The sequence below is a fragment of the Suricata suricatta genome, chromosome 9 (assembly GCF_006229205.1).
Source record: "Suricata suricatta isolate VVHF042 chromosome 9, meerkat_22Aug2017_6uvM2_HiC, whole genome shotgun sequence".
Classification (NCBI taxonomy): domain Eukaryota; kingdom Metazoa; phylum Chordata; class Mammalia; order Carnivora; family Herpestidae; genus Suricata; species Suricata suricatta.
Genome location: NC_043708.1, coordinates 37,048,442 through 37,066,563, shown reverse-complemented (window position 1 = coordinate 37,066,563; position 18,122 = coordinate 37,048,442). Strand labels below are relative to the sequence as shown.

Here is an 18,122-nt window from a genome sequence, read left to right as displayed (position 1 = left end):
AATAAATATTTTATATTTCATGGTCCTAGAAATTTTTAGAAAAATGATTGACTATCCATGAAGGTTGTTGAGGTTATAATAACTAGCCCTAAATTTAGACACTGGATAAACAATATGCTAAGCATCAAAGGCTTTGTTGTTGTTGTTGTTGTTATTATTATTAGCAGCTCTGGAAGCAATACCAAAGGAAAAAAAGAAAGTTAAAGCCCTCAGTTTAAGTTGTTCTGTGCTAATTTTTAAAAGTAATTTATTTAATTTTGTAGTTGGTTGTAAAAACATAGCTAATGATATAAATGAGTCTAATCGTACAGATATTTTTAATTTGTGCACTGTGGGGCACCTGGGTGACTCAGTTAAGCATCTGACAGGTTATGATCTCATGGTCTGTGGGTTCAAGCCCACATTGGGCTCTGTGCTGACAGCTCAGAGCCTGGAGTCTGCTTTGGATTCTGTGTCTCCTTCTCTGAATCTGCCCCGCTCACAATCTGTCTCTCTCTCTCTCTCAAAAATAAATATTAAAAAAAATTAAAAAATAAATAAATATGCACACTGAAGTAACTATATATGGAGTTGGCACATTGGTGTCCAACTCAAAAGTTTCTCATTTCTTACCTACTTTTTGGTAGTTGCATGGAAAGTCTGAGCATAAACTCTAGGTCAAAGCCCTCAATTCTCACTGTGCCAAAACTTCCTTTGAAAACATCTCCTTGTTTTGCAAAAGCTGCTGATATCTACTGCAGTAGCTTTTATTGTAATCTCCTTGCCCTAGAATCCTGACTTGACTCTACGGTACACACCTGCGCTGTACTCAGTTTACCTCCACTCTGACCTTGTTTGCTGTCTTTCCTGAAAGGCTTCTTAAGTTTTCAGGTGGATGGAAGCCTGGAGAAGGATGTATACATGCTCAGGCAATCCTGAATTCTTTTATAAATTTACTTTTATGTAGATATAATTGACATATACCATTGTGTAAGTTTAAGGTATACATTGTGTTGATTTGGTATATTTATGTATTGCAGTATTATTACCACTGTGCCTTTGGCTGGCCCATCTGTTACATCACATAATTATGATTTTTTTGTGATGGAAATAATTAAGATCTAGATTCTTAGCAGTTTTGAAGTTTATTAATAGTACTGTTTGTCTATAATTGCTATGCTGTACATTAGGTTAATCCCGGAATTCTAAGGTAGACAAGCTTAGGCTCAAGGCTGGGATATCAACAGCATGACCGTGCTCGAGAACATCATAAAAGCAATTTCAAAGTCATGCTGCTTTTTACAAAGATGCATGAAATTGAAATTATATCTCTTAAAAGAGGACTTTCACGTTGATAGTACTCAAAGATTGTAGGGTTGTATAAGTGAGTAGAGTTTTAGATTTACCTCAAGCTTTCCTCATGTTTTTAATGAGATTCCTCATGATTCTCAGACTGATACCAAGGGAGTTTATTCCTGAGAAGTTATAACTTTACTTTTAAATGATTTCTATTGTCATTGCTCAGTTAGCAATGCTCCCCTTCCCATTTTGATAAATAAACTTTGAGCTTCCTCTCATCTTATTTCTAGCTCTTGTGAGTCAAATGGCTGAAACTGTTTAGCCTTTTTTTTAACCTCTTCAACAATCATGGAATGAAATTTAAAAACATCTAGTGAGTGTGTGACATGCAGACACTTCTTTATTTATGTCCCTGTATGATCTGTGTTCTTCTTGAGCCATTGCTTGAAAATCAGCAGATGGGGCTATCCAGTGGGATGTAGAGATATGTCTAACTTTAAGTTTTCAATATAAACTATGTGACCGAACTTCATAGCCATCTGATTTCCAATTTAGTAATTACTGGAATAATTAGATGAGTTACTTTGCAGATGGCACTTAAGTTTCCTGACATATGTGCCCTTGTCACTATAGCAGATGATGCATGTAATGCTTGTTCTTCACTATAGCATTTGTATATATGGGATGCAAAATGACTTCAAGCTTCCCTGCCAAAGTCTCTAATTTTGTTAGGCCCAAATGTAGCATCTAGCCCTCCTTGGCTTACATTGATAGAACTGTTGGCTTGCTGTGTTCAGTGTTACACATTGAGGGTTAAAACTGTGCTGACTCCACTTCTCATAACCTATAATATTTAAACTTTATTTTTAATTCTACATATCGAAGAATAAAATTACAGAATGCTTAAACATGAGGAAAGTCACTTTCAAACCAAATCGAAGAAAAGTCATATTTTTTTCATATTTCCTTCCAGTCTTTATTAAAATGATATATTTACAATTTAACTTTTTGATATAAAATCCATATTCCATAAAATTCACACCCTTTTAAAATGGAGGATTTGGTAGCTTTTAGTATATTCACAAAATTACACAACTATTATCACCATCGAATTCCAGAATAATTTCATTACCTCAAAAAGAGATCCCATACCCATTTGTAGTCCCCCCTCACTTCTCCCTCCCCTCACCTCCTGGGAACAACTAATCTACTTCCTTCTGTCTCTATGGATTTGCCTATTCTGGACATTTAATTTAATGAACTCATATAATACGTGGCCTTGTGTATTTGACTTCTTTCAATTAGCATAATGTTCAGTGTTCATCCATGTTGCAGCATGTATCAGTACTCCACATTTTATTGCAGAATATTTAATTGTATGGCTGTATCACATTTTGTATATTTATCAGTTGATGGGCATTTGGACCATTTCTACTTTTTGGCTATTATGAATAAAATTGTTATGAACATTCATGAACATGTTTTTGTGTGAACATATATTTTCAATTCTCTTGGTTATATACTTAGAAGTGGAATTGCTAGATTATGAGTAGAATTTTAAACCACTTTAGAAAAGCACAGTTTGTGTGCAATCCTGGTAAAGCAATTCCTACAAGAATGGGGTCACTGCCAACTTTTTAGCTATTGCTATGATTCGCTACTTATGTAGAAAGCACATAAGCTAACCTACAGTTTAATAAAGCATTTGGCTAGCAGCCCCTCATGCACCTGTTCAGACTTCCCACTGAGTACCCATAAATACATAGGAAAAAATGAAATTAGAACTGATAAATTTTGGGAGGAGCATGAACTCTTTTGAGATAAATAAATTTGCCACACTAGGCTTTCTCTCTGCTTTAGCTAGATTTTTACTTATTCCTTGTGTTCTCTACCATTCAACTTGAAAGGAGGGGAAAAGACAGTAACTTCCTCCTCTCATTTGTCACTGACTCAAATATTCAGAGTTTACAATAGTGAGTATAGTGCAGTGGTTAAGAGCAAACTTTCACCTATTTACCTGAGAGAAATGGGTAGATTGTATTTAGGAAGAATGTAAGAGAAAATAAAAAGGGAAAAAAATTAAATTTAGTAGCCAAAGAAATACCCAGTTTAATATAGAAACAAGAAGAGTTGGAACAGAAGAAATTACTAAAGACATAATCAAAGAAAACTCTCCAAAGCTTTATAAAAGCCATAGATATTTTGGTGGAAAAGTTGGGTTCCAGGAAAAAAAAAAAAAAGATAAAAGATATCTACCAAAAAACCCACATTCTGGTAAAATTTTTGTGTTAAAAGTTTCTGGAAACATTTTGACCAAAACATTCTGTTGCCCATACAAAAAGTAACAAAAAGTAAGCTGCAGCATCATACTTAATTATAAATATTCAAAATTAAAAGAAAATGGAGCAATATCTAAACAGTTTTTAGGAAAGAAAACCACAGACACATACCTTAGAATTTTCATAATTAAACATTGCCACAGGAATTATTACTAAAAAAATATTTTCATCTCTAAAAAACAGTTATTTTGAATAACACAAGGGTTTATTCCCTCTTTCTTGCATCTTTGGAGATTATATTGAATAATCTATTCATATTGTTTCAATTTTGGGATATGTGAGTATTTTTATATGAAATGCATTAACATCGGCATGTGAAATAGTATTTCAGTGGTGGTAAAAATAGTTAAGAAAAAATTTGTAAGAAAAATCCAAAATGGTAACTGTGATGAGTGATAGGATTCAAAATGATCATTTTTTACAACTCCCATTATTATCAACATTTTCTACTATATGAATGGGTTTTTCTTTAACATCTCTAAAAATAATAGAAATTTTATCTAATAAAATATTTTATGAACCAGGAAGATAAAATCAATACAGATAATTTAGTATTTTCCCAGTAGTCAAAATGACTGGAAGTACAGAAAGTCTTAATAATGGTTGTCTTAATTTTTTCTATATTTTGCATATTTTATGTAATGAATCTCATGTTGCTTCCTAATGGAAAAATATACTTTGTTCAAAAATAAAGATTTAGTTTTATTAATGAATGACATAGGGTACAAATGTTTCTGCTTATGAATAATAGATGAACTCTTTTCTAAGACTGAATGTTACATAAATCATATTCTTTGTTTAGTGTTACTGACCCACTTGAGGTATATCTTTACTTTCCATAAGTTTTTATTGTTAGGTACATTTATCAATGTGCTGAACACAGATGAGTACAGCATTTATTCATGTATCAAATATTTATTGAGTGCCTAACCTATGTTAGCTGCTGAGAGTACAATGAGTAATTGAAACATAAATTTTTATGAAGTTATATTTTATTTGAAAACTGTTGAAAAGTTTTTAGGGGTACAGTGGGTGGGAACCCACAACAGAAGCATCTAGCCTGGTCAAGAGGAAAAAGAAAGGATTTCAGAAGTACAGTACCAGAATTAGCCAGAAGAGAGGTAAGCATTTGGCCCACACAGTTGAAATAGCCTATCCAATGGTCTGGAGGTGAGTTAGGCTTGGGAGATGAGAAACAGATGAATATACTGGCAATAAAAAGTTTCATGTTAGGGAGTGATGAGTGATAAAGGCCGAAATCAGTAAGTAGGTCATAAATGGTCTTGTAAACCAAATTAAAGAATTTGAATATTATGGTTTGGGTAATAGGAAGCCATTGGAAGGTATATTAGTTTCCTGGTAGTCCTGTGAGAGATTACCAGAAAACTTATGGCTTAAAACAACAGCAACTAATGATCTCTCAGTTCTTGGTGCCAGAAGTCCAAAATGAAGATGTCACCAGGGTTCGTTCCTCTGGAATCTCTGAGGGAGAATCTGTTCCATAACTCTGTCCTAGCTTCTGATGGCTGCTGGCAACCTTGGTATTGCTCAACTAGAGGTTTCATGACTCCAGTCTCTGCTCCTGTGTTTACTGGCTTTCTTCCCTCTGTTCTTTCCTCTTCAGTCTTTTGTAGGAACTCTTAGATTGAGTTTAAAGCCCACCTTTATCCAGGATGATCTCATCTCAAGATCCTATCCTAATTACATCTGCAAAGACCCTTTATTTCAAATTAGGTCACATTCTGAAATTTGGGGTAGATGTATCTTTTGGGAGCCACAATTCAACCAACAACAAAAGGGCTTAGAAAGACAGGTGAAGAAGTTAGATTTATGTTTCAGGAGGATTTCCCTGGCTACTGTGTGAAGGGATTTGAGAGGGTAATTCTTGGCCCATGGAGATCAGTGGGGGTCTGGGTAAAGGATGTGAGTGGTTTCATAGGTAAGAAGGTGGAGATGAGTACAAGAAATACTCAGAAGGTGGTTGCAGAGGGGAGAAGTGAAAGGGTGTGGTTGAAGAGCACATAGTGAAGAGAGGTTTTAGAAGGTTGGGAGATGCTTGATGTAATTTTTTAAAAATGTTTCTTATTTTTGAGAGAGTAAAAGAGAGCCTGTGTGCATGTAGCAGGGGAGGGGCAGAGACCGAGAATCCCAAGTAGGCTCCACACTGTCAGCACAGAGCCTGATGTAGGTAGGGCTCAAACTCACAGTGAGGTCATGACATGAGCTGAAATCAAGAATAGGATACTTGGGGCGCCTGGGTGGCTCAGTTGGTTAAGTGTCCGACTTTGGCTCAGGTCATGATATCATGGTTCATGGGTTCAAGCCCCGTGTTGCGCTCTGTGCTGACAGCTAGCTCAGAGCCTGGAGCCTGCTTCAGATTCTGCATCTCCCTCTCTCTCTGACCCTCCCCTGCTCACACTGTTTCTCTGTATCTCTCTCTGTCTCTCAAAAATAAAATTAAAAAAACATTAAAAAAAAAAGAATAGGATGCTTAACTGACAAAGCCACCGAGGTGCCCCTTGATGCATTTTTTTTTTTTTTTACCTCTTAGGACTGTTTATTTTTTTAATTATTTATTTATTTATTTTTTTAAAAATATTTTATTGTCAAATTGATTTCCATACAACACCCAGTGCTCTTCCCCACAAGTGCCCTCCTCCATCACCACCACCTCTTTTTTCTCCTCCCCCTTTCCCTTCAACCCTCAGTTCATTTTCAGCATTCAATAGTTTCTCAAGTTTTGCATCCCTCTCGCTCCCCAACTCTGTTTCCCCCTTCCCCTCCCCCTGGTCCTCCATTAGGTTTCTCCTGTTTTCTTGATAGACCTATGAATGCAAACATATGGTTTCTGTCCTTCTCTGCCTGACTTATTTTGCTTAGCATGACACCCTCAATGCTTGATGCATTTTTTTAATGCAGGTGAGAAAGATTTTGTATATACAAGGGGAAGTAGCTGAAAATATAGGAACGAGGGGCAAAAATATAGAGAGATAATTGTTTTGATGAAAAGAAGAGAGATTGAGTCCAGCCCACAGAGTGCAGTACACAAAGCAGTACATGCATTCCATATTTGACTGCTCCTAGATATATATTTTTTCAAGTTTAGTTAATACAAATGTTATATTCATTTCAGATTCGACAAGTTTGTACATTATATCCTGCCCACCACAAGTGTAGCTACCATACAATGCTGTTAACATACGACTGAATATATTCCTTGGGCTATACCTTTCACCCCCATTTATATGCTCCATAACTGGAAATGTGAATCCCTCTCTCCCTTTCACCCATTTTGTCCAGCCCCTCCCATCTGGTACCTACCAGTCTGTTCTTTGTTATTTATGCATTTGTTTCTGCTTTTTGTTTGTTTTGTTATATGGATTCCACATACAAATGAAGTCGGGTGGTATTTGTCTTTCTCCATTTGACTTATTTTACTTAGTGTACTACCCTCTAGGTCCATTCACCTTGTTCTAAATGGCAGGTCCTCATTCTTTTTTATGGCTGAGTATTGCTCCATTGTGTATATATACCATATCCTCTTTATCCATTTACCTATCGATGGAGAGTTAGGTTGCTTCCATATCCTGCCTATTGTAAATAATGCTGCGATAAACATAGAGATGCACATCTCTTTTCCAATGACTGATCCTAGATGTATTAAAGGCTCTGTAAAGATGATGATGGCGATGTTGGGGAAGGTGGTTTTTCCCGTTTGGGAACTCCCTATGTGCCAGGTGCCCACTGATTATTTTCCATGTGTTACCGTATTTAACCTTTGATATAGCTGTATTTAGTGTCTCCTTTTATTGCTTAAGAAACTGAAGCACAGAAAAGTTAAATAATTTGCTCAAGGCCACTTAGATAATAAGTGGTAGAGTGTGGTTTCTTCACAAACAGCATAACTGTGGAACTCACACCAGTGAGCACCTCTACCTATATGCTGCCTCTGAAGAGAGGGGAAACAATCAATATGTGCCTACTTTTACGTGGTATGTGGTGGCTAGGAGAGTAGACACTATCATCATTTTGCAAACTAGCGAGCTATTATCTTGCTTGCTATTTTTTGTTTTGTTTGTTCTTTCATTGGCTTGCCACTAGATCAGTTCAGTGACGCAGTACCACTTATTTTCTTTATCTTTTCATGGCGTTGGGACTAGTTTGAATCATCCTTTCTCTGTTTATCTGGATGGTAGGATGAGGCAAATATTATCCCTTCATTTTATTAGTCTACAGATTAAAACTTCCCAGGGATTAAAGCTGCTTTTAGGAGATTGATTTTCATAAGATTTTACAGATACCTAATACCCTTGAGTAACTCTTACTGACACCTGCTCTGTAACTAATTCTTCAACACAAGTTGGTTTCTGGGTTTCTTTACTGAGTGTTGTCTTGACTCAAATGTCATTTCCTTAGCGGAGTCTTTCCTCAATCCTGAATTAGTTCCTGGTCCCCCTGCCGCATGCACCTCCTCGCTGAACTCAAAGGTTGGGACTCTTTAAGGTATACTGGGTAGCACTTAACCATGATCCACTAATGCTCAGGATATTTTGATGAGAAGGAGGAGAAGGCAGAAGATGGAATTTAGTTTTTAGGATTCTAAAATATTAGCAGTCAAAATATAATTCTAATTGCTTACATGGATGGCACGGATGAGGAATTTTCTTGTCACCATTGATGATGATAATCATCATATTACAGAGTTGGATTTGCAAAAATATATACAGGAAATGACTTTTTCTCCAATGGTGAATATTGATAAATGCAGATGTCTGAAAGTTTGTCTCAAGTGATGATTTTTTAAGCTTTAGGCAGCTGTGTTTTTAAAGGACTTGCTTTGTAACACTGATCAACCATTTCCAGCTCAACCCATTTGACAGCTGTCTCTCTTATAGTTTGTGTGTTTGAAACTGAATATTAGACTGAGGATAGGAACAAGAGGAGTTTTATTCCATAAGGAAGAAAGCACATGTGTAAAAGTATACAGGTCTGTCATCTGAAGAGCCAGCCTAACAGGATGTACCCGATGGCAGTCTTTTGCCTTTCTCCTGTATGCAGTCCTGGGGATGCCAGCATGAAGACGTAGAGCATTTGCCACTCTAAGTAATGAACATAAACTTTAATCAGTTGATAGAACTAAAAGTTGGTTTACTTTAGTTGTGATGATTTTTTTTTTCTTTTGTGTTCTCTTGCCAGTTCCTCCTGAAGCCATTGGCTTCTTATCCGCAGTTGGTGTCTTCATTGTCCTTCTGGTTGTCCTCTTCCTCTTCATCAACAAGAAGATCTATTTAGAAAAATTAGGACTTGCATGCCTGGAACAACGAGGGAAAAGGAAGCACTCTAAAGACAAGACTGGGATCCATGAGGGCCTGGGTAAGGATGACGTTTCACATTCTCTTGAGCTTGACAACTTACTGTGGTTTGGGTCAGTGGGGGGAATGTCACTGTTTCCAGGATAGGCCCCATTAAGAAATCACATGTGAGCTATTTGGCCACTGCTGTGGGAGACATGATGAATGGATATTACTAAAGAATACATTAGTCTTATGAAAGTAATGCCCTCTTTGTGTTTGAAGAGTAGATGGGAAAAGGCTGACCACTACTTCCTGTCATCTTAGCTTTTTAGATGTTTGTGCTGAGTTTCCCTCTGACTAAGGTTTGACAAAAAAATAGTTTTTCATTGACAAGAAACTTGATATGTTTTAGTCTCATTATACTGGAACAGTACTTCAACTAGTTGTTTTTGAGATTTTCATTGTTCAGTACCATTTCCCACCTCATATGGCAACAGTCACATTTCTGAAGGTGGTTTTTACTTCTTGAGCTCACCGAATCTAGTACATCATTTACTAACAGCCTTCAATTTGTTGGAGGAAAATAACATACTTAAAGAAATAATTGACTTCCTGTTCTTAAAGGACATATTTCATTTTCAATTGCTGAAGTGTAGAACTTTGTGGTACAGGAGGTTACCACAGAGTGATGATTATCATCACACAAGAAGCCGGACATTTAAAGATAATGCTCTTATCTTACAGGTAACAACTTTGTGCTCTCTGGCGTGTGTTCTCTCTCTCTCCCTCTCTCTCTCTCTCTCTCTGTAAATCACTATAATTCTCACTTCTTCCCATGTCCCATATGGGGCACGATGTCACTGATGGAGGGACAATCTTATATTTTTGAGCTGGGAAAGGCCTTGAGGAACACACCCCCGTACCTCCTGGGTACGTGTGAAGGGAGGCTGGACCAAGGAATATACTCAACTTATTGATATGGCAGCATTTGCAGCCGTGGTTCAGCTTTATTGCTCTGTTATAAGAAAAGGCATATTTAGAGATAAATGTGTACTAACTACCAACTGCTTCATGATAAATATCTCAAAGTATGAGCACCTAAAGAAATAAATATTTATTATTTTGCAGTTTCTGAAGTTCACAAATTTATGACCGGCTTGGTGGGTAGTTATAGGTCAGAGTCACTCAGGAGGCTGCAATCAGAATGTCAGCTGCAGTCATGTAAAGGCGTGACTAAGGCTGATGGACTCGTTTCCAGGATGACAGGAGGCCTCAGTTTCTATTCACATGGAATCCTCCACAGGGTGACTTGACTATATTTATGACTTGGCAGCTGGCTTCCCTGAGTAGGAGATCCAAGGAAAGGGAGCAAGGAAGAAGCCACAGTTCCTTTTAGGACTGAGTCTGGGAAGTCCTACATTGTCATTTCCACCATATGCTAGTCATTTACTACTTTGTGCTTAGAGCCTGCACTCAAGGGAAGGGAAATTATGCTCCACTTTTGAAGGGAAGAGTATCAAAGAGTGTGTGCACATATTGTTATAATCATAGGAGATAACGTGGGGGGTGTAAATTGCAGATCTGGCAATCTGTTTGGCATTGCTGCTGTTGTAGCCTTATTTTTTGAATACCACTTGGGACATCTGACTCATCTTCTGAAAATAGGATGAAATATTTTAAATAGAGTTTGTCAGGTGAAATCTGGGACTTACAAATGGTTTAACCACTACTGTCCCAGCTAGGACATAGTTGTGTGAGATAAATAGACTTCTACTTGGTCATGGGGTAGTGTGGAGTTAAGATTCATAGTGATTCCCCTTTTCCCCTTAAACAGCTGGTGGTCACTAGTTGTGTGACCTTGACCAATTATGGAATTATTCTTTTTTTTTCAAGTTTATTTTAAATGTTTATTTTGAGAGAGAAAGAGAAAGAGAGAGAGAGGAAATAAATGAACAGAGGAGGGGCAGAGAGAGAGAGAGGGACAAAAGATCCAAAGTGGGCTCTATGCTGACAGCAGAGATCCCAATGAAAAGCTCAAATTCACAAACCATGAGATTGTCACCTGAGACAAAGTTGGATGTTCAATCAATTGACCCACCCAGGTGCCCCAAATTTATTTATTTTGAGAGAGAGCTTATGCAAGCAGGGAAGGGGAAGAAAGGGAGTGAGAGAATCCAAGCAATCTCCTCATTGTCAGTGCAGAGCTTGACAAGGGGGCTCAATCCCACCAACTATGAGATCATGACCTGAGCCGAAATCCAGAGTTGGACACTTGACTGACTGAGCCACCCAGGTGCCCCTGGAACCATTCTAAGATTCAATTTCCCATCTCCGTATTGGCATAGTCAATTAATGTTCTACAGGGTTAGATTTAAATTAATGAGTTACTTTTGTAAAGATACCAGCATGGTGCCTAGTAGAACTATAGCTATGATGTGTTAGCAAAATACGAATCACAGTAATGGTGTCTATGAATGACATCACCCACAAACACATCACATTCATTGCTTAAACTGAAAGATTAAAATTGGTGAGATTTTCTCATTTGCAAACTATAATGGGTAGAAAGAACTAAGGTTAGAGCTATGTAAGATTTTTGTCCTGTTTGACATGTTATCTGAATATTTTAGAGACAATTATGAATTACACTTGCAAATAAATTGAAATTTGAAGATAATGTTTAAACAATAACAATAAAGCATGAACCATGTGCTATCAGCTGAACAAATGCTGAAAAATCCATGTCCCAAACTAAGAGTGGGTTCATAAAAAGGGAGCTTTAAAAATAATTTAATTAGGAGACTCTCCAAATTATGCCTAAGAACCTTACATCTTCATTATGACATTTCTCCCTTTAAAATTTTTAATTATCAATAAAAAAGTCTAATATTATCACCGATCAAGTCTTTATGAAAAATGTTCTTTCCCAGATTTTATTTAGCATTGATATTGCCTTAATTATCATCCTCAGAGCACTGATTTCTCAGTGAAATTGAGATGATTTTAACATAATTTGACAAATGTAAAGAAGTAAGGAAGGCAGCCTGATGTGGTGGTATGCATGGTGAAGACAGCCAGAGCTTAGTTTTGTCACTAATTAGCTGTGATATTTTGGGAAGCTTACTTCACCTCTCTGGGTCTTAAGTCCTCATTTTCAAACTGATGAGTCTGGACTAGGTTTCTCACAATTTTTATTGTGCAGTTCTGTCAGATTCTTAGGGTTACCATAGCAATTTCTTCTCCCGGTCTCATTCAATGAATGGAAGAGACCTAATAAAAATAATTAAAAATCAACTAGAGCACCCTACTCTTAATTTGAATCATATGAAATTGCCATTTTTATAGTTCAAAAAAATGGCTGAATATCTGCAACCTAATCGTTGTATTCTAATATACATGAAGTTCTGAAGAATAAAACAATTATATTAATTTGTGTGGTAATATCACAGAGGCAGGCGTGGCAATCTATTTTCTGAAACCATCATGCAAAATAACTTACTTGACAAAAATGCTTTCTTTTAGGCTGTAAACTTTTCAAAGTTTAAAGGAATTTATACCTATGGTTCTATCTGGATTTAGGTAAAGAGAGGAAAAAACTATAACTGCTTCTTCCTAATAACTCAGGTAGTAGTAGTAATTAGACAGTGATAATTAATAGCTGTCATTTACTTAGCATTTAATATTGCCATGCACCTGTTAAGTATGTTACATGCATTGCTTTTCTTTATGCAGGGTATTTGTGTTGTTTGGGGAAAGGGTGGATACTAGTTGGAACAAAGGAGGCATTGTTCAGCTTTGAGATAAAAACTTTATTAAAATAAAATTCCCATACTGAGATAATAGTTGCCTAGCTTTGCAAGAGAGAACAAGAGAGGAATTTTGTTTTGTTGTTGTTGTTTTATTTCTCCTCAAAAGCTTTCTTTCTGGATCAAAGTTTAGAAGTTGGAGCAAAGAGCTTCATTTTAAGAGGCACACTGTAGTAGGGATAGAGGAGACATGATGTGAAGAGTTAGCCCCAGCCCAAGGCTTGGAAAGATGGCAGGGAAGGAGATACAGAGGGCTTGAGACATTGTCTGGACCCTGAGAAGGGTGGCGGAGGTGGGTGTTGGAGTCCTTGGGGTGAGATTAAAATCCAGCATGGCCCGAGGAGGAGGCAGAAAGCAGAGTGACTTGTGTTTCCCATTTAGAACTGTGATAGGAGACTGCCTCACGTGTGTCCCCTGTGGGCTGAGGGTGGCAGCAGCAGGTAAAGCATAGTGGCAGGACTGGAAGGAGAAAGGACTTGAGAAGACTCCTTAGTAGTTCCTCAGATGAGCAGTTGACAGCACAGGATTTAGAAGTTTGTGTATGGCCCTGTGGGTAGGAGAAATTAGAGGAATGAGAATCCATGAACCTGGAAGGCAGTTGTTGCAACTTGGGGTGACAAGCCTGGGGGTGAGCTACCTGAGCCTCCTGGAATCAGAGCCTGCTTCATGGGCATGCATCCATGCCTAGAAGGACCCCCATGCTTGGTTTAATGCTCTGATGTTGCCATTTAAAAATTCTTAATGATTTGTGAGCCAAGGTTTCTGTGTTTTTGCTCTGTATTGCGTCTTACAAATTGTGTAGCTCCTGTTGCCTGAAATGATCACCAGGGAGTATGGCAGATATGAACACTTCACGGGGAAGGCAATAGGGATAGAGGCCAATTCTTCTGGAGGTCAGGGGAGCCAGAGTGTGGAAGGGCACATCGTGGTAAATAAGCTTACACCCATGCTCCCTGATATATCAGAAAAAGAAGATGGGCGTGGAAATCCCCAAAACTGGGTATTCATCCAAAATTAAATTGACTGATTTACTTTCAGTGGCCAACCTGAGGTTTTGTTTCTCAACACTGAACATGGGAAGGGGGGTCACAGAGAAAGATAAGAGTGCCATGAGACAACATGAAGACAAGCTTCTGGACGTTAAGGCAGAGCTAGTACTCACGTAGTGCTCAGCAGTAAGGCTGTGTGTCAGCTGGAGCTCAGAAGCAAGGTCGTTCAAATGTGGCAGTTTCTCCCTGCCAGTTGAGAAGAAGGCCCAGTTGACTGGCCCCTCCCCAAGACCACCCTCACCTCTTTCCCTGCAGCTAAATGGTTAGCTTCTGGTCCAGCAGGGCCCCCCAGCTATGCCATTTCCTTCTGTTACTTTATTTCATTTCAGCATTTAGGTTATGTTCAAGTACAACTTATCCACTATACAATTCAATAAATAGGTTCTTATTGTCTCGATTTTGTTAATGAGGAAACTGAAGTTCAGAGGGACATTTCCCTCCCCCTGCCCCCAAGCTAGTAAGTGGCAGCGCTGGGACTCTTGTTCAAGAACACCTTATGCTGGAGGCCCAGAACTTACTTTTGTTTTCTGCCCACCCAGTCTTCCCAATTCAGTTCACTAATTCATGCTTTTCAACTTCTGGGATGAGAAAAAATAAGGGAAAGGAGGTTTTGGCTTCTTGTGGCTGCCATACAAAAATGATTTGTGAGCCAAGCTTCACAAACTTGGAGTCTTATAACAACATGAATTTATTTTTGGTACCACTATGGAGACCAGAATTCTAAAATCAGGTTGTCAGCAGGTCCATACTCTCCTAGGACCAACCTCCATCTCTATCTTCACATTGCCTTCTCCTGTCTTTGTCCCTGCTCTCTGTGTCACTTGTCATTGGATTTAGGTTTTATCCTGATAATCCAGGAATATCTCATCTAAAGATCCTTAACTACATCTGTGAAGACCCTCCCGACATTCATGAGTTCCAGGGATTAGGACATGGGCCTATCTTTTTGGGGAGACACCATTCAACCACAACAAAAGGAGTGGAGGTGAAAGCATCACCTGGAAGTGGTTTTTAATCATTCCAGATTAGAAGAGTTGATGAAGAATTGAAACCAAGATTCTCTTTTCTCCATTTTCGTCAGTGATATTCCACATGCCCCATATGGGGTTAGAATGATTCTTACAAAGAGTTACAACAGAAGCTTATCAAGTGTGTCTGACATGGACTGTGGTCATCAGGGTGCTTTCCAACTGAAAGCCCAGTTAAACTACACTGGGTCTCAATCCTGGGGAACTTAGCAAAATAAAGCAGTCCCCAAATCCTACTGCAAACTAATTAAATCAGAACACAGAGTAACAGTGGCAGTGGCAGGGCAAACCATATAGCTTTAAAAAGAATACCAGGTGACTTAAAGGTGTGGCCAGAGAGACGTGCCATTGATGGATATGGGGGTAGGTTCACTGCTAACTTCCCCTCTCAGGTCAGGAAGGATAGTATGTGAACAGAATGTTAACGCTGGCCAAATCCACATGTGCTTCTGCTCCCAAGTATATAAAACTCAGTTCTAACTTGGTCATTAAGAAAGGTTTTTTCCTTTATGATACCTTCTCTTTCTAAAGTACCATATATACCATGACACAACCAGCAATTTATTTCTGTCCATGGATTACAAAAATAAGAGGGATGCATGGGTGGCTCAGTTGGTTAATTGTCCAACTTTGGCTCAGGTCATGATCTTGTGGTTCATGAGTTCGGGCCCTGCTTCAGAGGCTCTGTGCTGACAGCTCAGCGCCTGGAGCCTGTTTCAGATTCTGTGTCCCCCCCTCTCTCTGCTTTTCCCCCCACTCAGTGCTCGCTCGCTCTCTCTCTCTCTCTCTCTCTCTCTCTCTCTTTCTCTCTCTTTCTCTCAAAAATAAATAAACATTTAAAAAAAGATATTTCGAAGAAGTACCTACTTTGTAAGATTTTTCAGAGATGCCAAATTATAACCAATTCCAACTCATATTCAAGATTCTGAGACTTTTACAAATTTTAGTGAATTTGACCCAAACAGAAGAGTTTGGCTGTTCCATTGACAAAACTTCCAATGTTCTCTGAATTATTTTGGTATCATTTCATTTTCCTTTTATGACCAAATAAGAAAGAGCAATGACAAACTTTCCAAAATGGTATGGATCAGGATCTGAAGCAGATGTAAAAATAAAAATATAAATACAAAGAGTACTCACCAGCAGATATAAATGGTTTCACTTTTATATTTATTTTTGGCTCCTTGAGGTGAGAGGGACATTTAGCCATGTGTACATCTTATAGTTTTAAGTAACCAGCATCAACTTCATTGTACTTTATGTTTAGTATGATTGATAAATTAATTATAGTCAGAAAAGGGTGTGTTTTTTTTAAGGATACTGTAAAACAGTCCATACTCTACTGGGAGGTTTTAGACTCCATCTTTAGCACTGTGAATTATTTTGCCTGTACCTAGAATCTAGGTTTCTTCACCTGTAGATCTGTGCATTGGTTTTAAGCCTGGACTGCTTAGATGAATTATAAATGGATCAAATAGTTTGGAATTTCTTTTTTAAGTTCAATATTTTCTTTGTAATTTATTTCTAATAGGATAATTGAGTTCTATAAATGCCATTGAAGTAGTTTTTATACAAGTTATAAACTTTGGAATTACACAATAATATGTTTTAGAGTTATGGATTGGTAATCTTTAGAATTACCCCATCCTCTCTCCCCATTATTTTTCTCTCAAATGTGGGATTTCAGAGTGGGATAAATGAAATAGCCCCTCTGTAGTTTTTATGTCACCCTTCTCCAGTGAGGAATATGCAAAATGAGACCCAACTTTTCAAAAGATTCACTTTTCAACTGTCTAAATTGGATAGTAATCTCTCTTCTGATTTTAAGGCCTTAATTTGTGCAGAATGTTCATTTCTTTATGTGTTATATTAGGTTGAACTCTATGAAATTACTAGTTTTGTATGTTGGAAGTTTCACATGGTTCAACATAATACATGACATGAAAAATTAAGAATTGAGGTGCTGTAAAAGTTTTAACATTAAGACAAGTCATGGTATGTCTCATTGTGTTGCCTAGGTACTTGTTTTAATGACTTAAGACAAAAATAATTGAAAATATTTCTTCTTGAAACTATCAAAGTATTGACCTATCAAAGTATTCATAATTGCACCTTGTTTGGTGGGTGCAAATTCCAAAGAACCCAGTTGAGAAGTTAATGGTTTGAGAATATTTATTCATCCATTCACTATAATTTGTAGGGAATCTGTATTATGCTACAGTGTGCTAAGTGCTAGAAATAAAATGGTGAAAGAGAAAGATACAGTCCCTACTATCTTGGAAATTAGTTAATTAAATTTTCAGATGAAGAGGGACAAAAACAAAACTGAAATTAAAGAGACAAAGTGTAGATTCTTACAATTACTTTTGGGGACTAAAATAATTGACAAGGTGGGAAGATTTACTCTAGATAGGTTTGAACATGTCTTGCTCAATGCTGGGTAGAGAGAGAAACACACACCACACCACATCACATCATTATTGGTTCTGTTTCTCGGGAGAACCCTTGTTAATACTGATCCTATAGCCACTATAGACTTTTTAGTTATCTTACCTTTTATCTAAATTTATTTCTTATCTATCTATACCTATAACTAGGCCTATATATAAATTGTTTATATAAATATAAGCATATATTTATATAATGGAGAGAAATATAGATCGCTTTCCATCTCTGCAGGTACATAGATATTTGTGCAGGTGGAAAGATGGAGAGAGCGAGAAAGACGGGGATCGTGGGAGGGAGAGAGAGAGAGATTATTTTAAGGAATTAGTTTATGCAATGATAGAGGCTGACAAGTCCAAAATCTACAGAGTGAGCTGATAGGCTAGAAACGCAAGGAGAAAGTGATGTTGAAAGTTGAAGTCCAAAGGTTGTCTGCTGTCCAAATTCCTTCTTGCTCTTGGGAGGTCAATCTTTGATCTGTTAAGGTTCTCAATTGATTGGATAAGGTTCACCCACATTTTGAAGGGTATTCTGCTTTACACAAAGTCTACCAGTTTAAATGTTAATCTCATCCACAGAAAACACCCTCACAGAAATACCCAGAGTAATATTTTGTCAAATACCTAGGTACCGTGGCTCAGTCAAGTTGACACATTAACCATGGCAGGCACTTAACATCTGTGTATTCTTATTTCCTTCAGTGTATTATGGTAAGGAGGTTGGGAAGAGAGCTTCACTTTTTAAAAACTTTTTATTATGGAAATCCTTACAGAAAAGTAGAGAATTGTATAATCAACCCCCATGTACCAATCACTCAGCTTCAACAATTATTAACACAGACCACTCATTTCTAAATTATACACTGTTGTCTTCATTTCCTTAT

At 37.6% G+C, this 18,122-nt stretch overlaps 1 protein-coding gene across 1 annotated transcript in view; it reads left to right on the top strand.

Moving 5' to 3' along the window:
• The window catches only part of SYT16 (synaptotagmin 16), a 256,291-nt gene that overhangs the window by 126,904 nt on the left and 111,265 nt on the right, over positions 1-18,122 (top strand). The window contains exon 2 of the mRNA XM_029952620.1: positions 8,814-8,990. Coding sequence (XP_029808480.1) covers positions 8,814-8,990 — 177 coding nt within the window. The remainder of the gene's footprint in view (positions 1-8,813; positions 8,991-18,122) is intronic.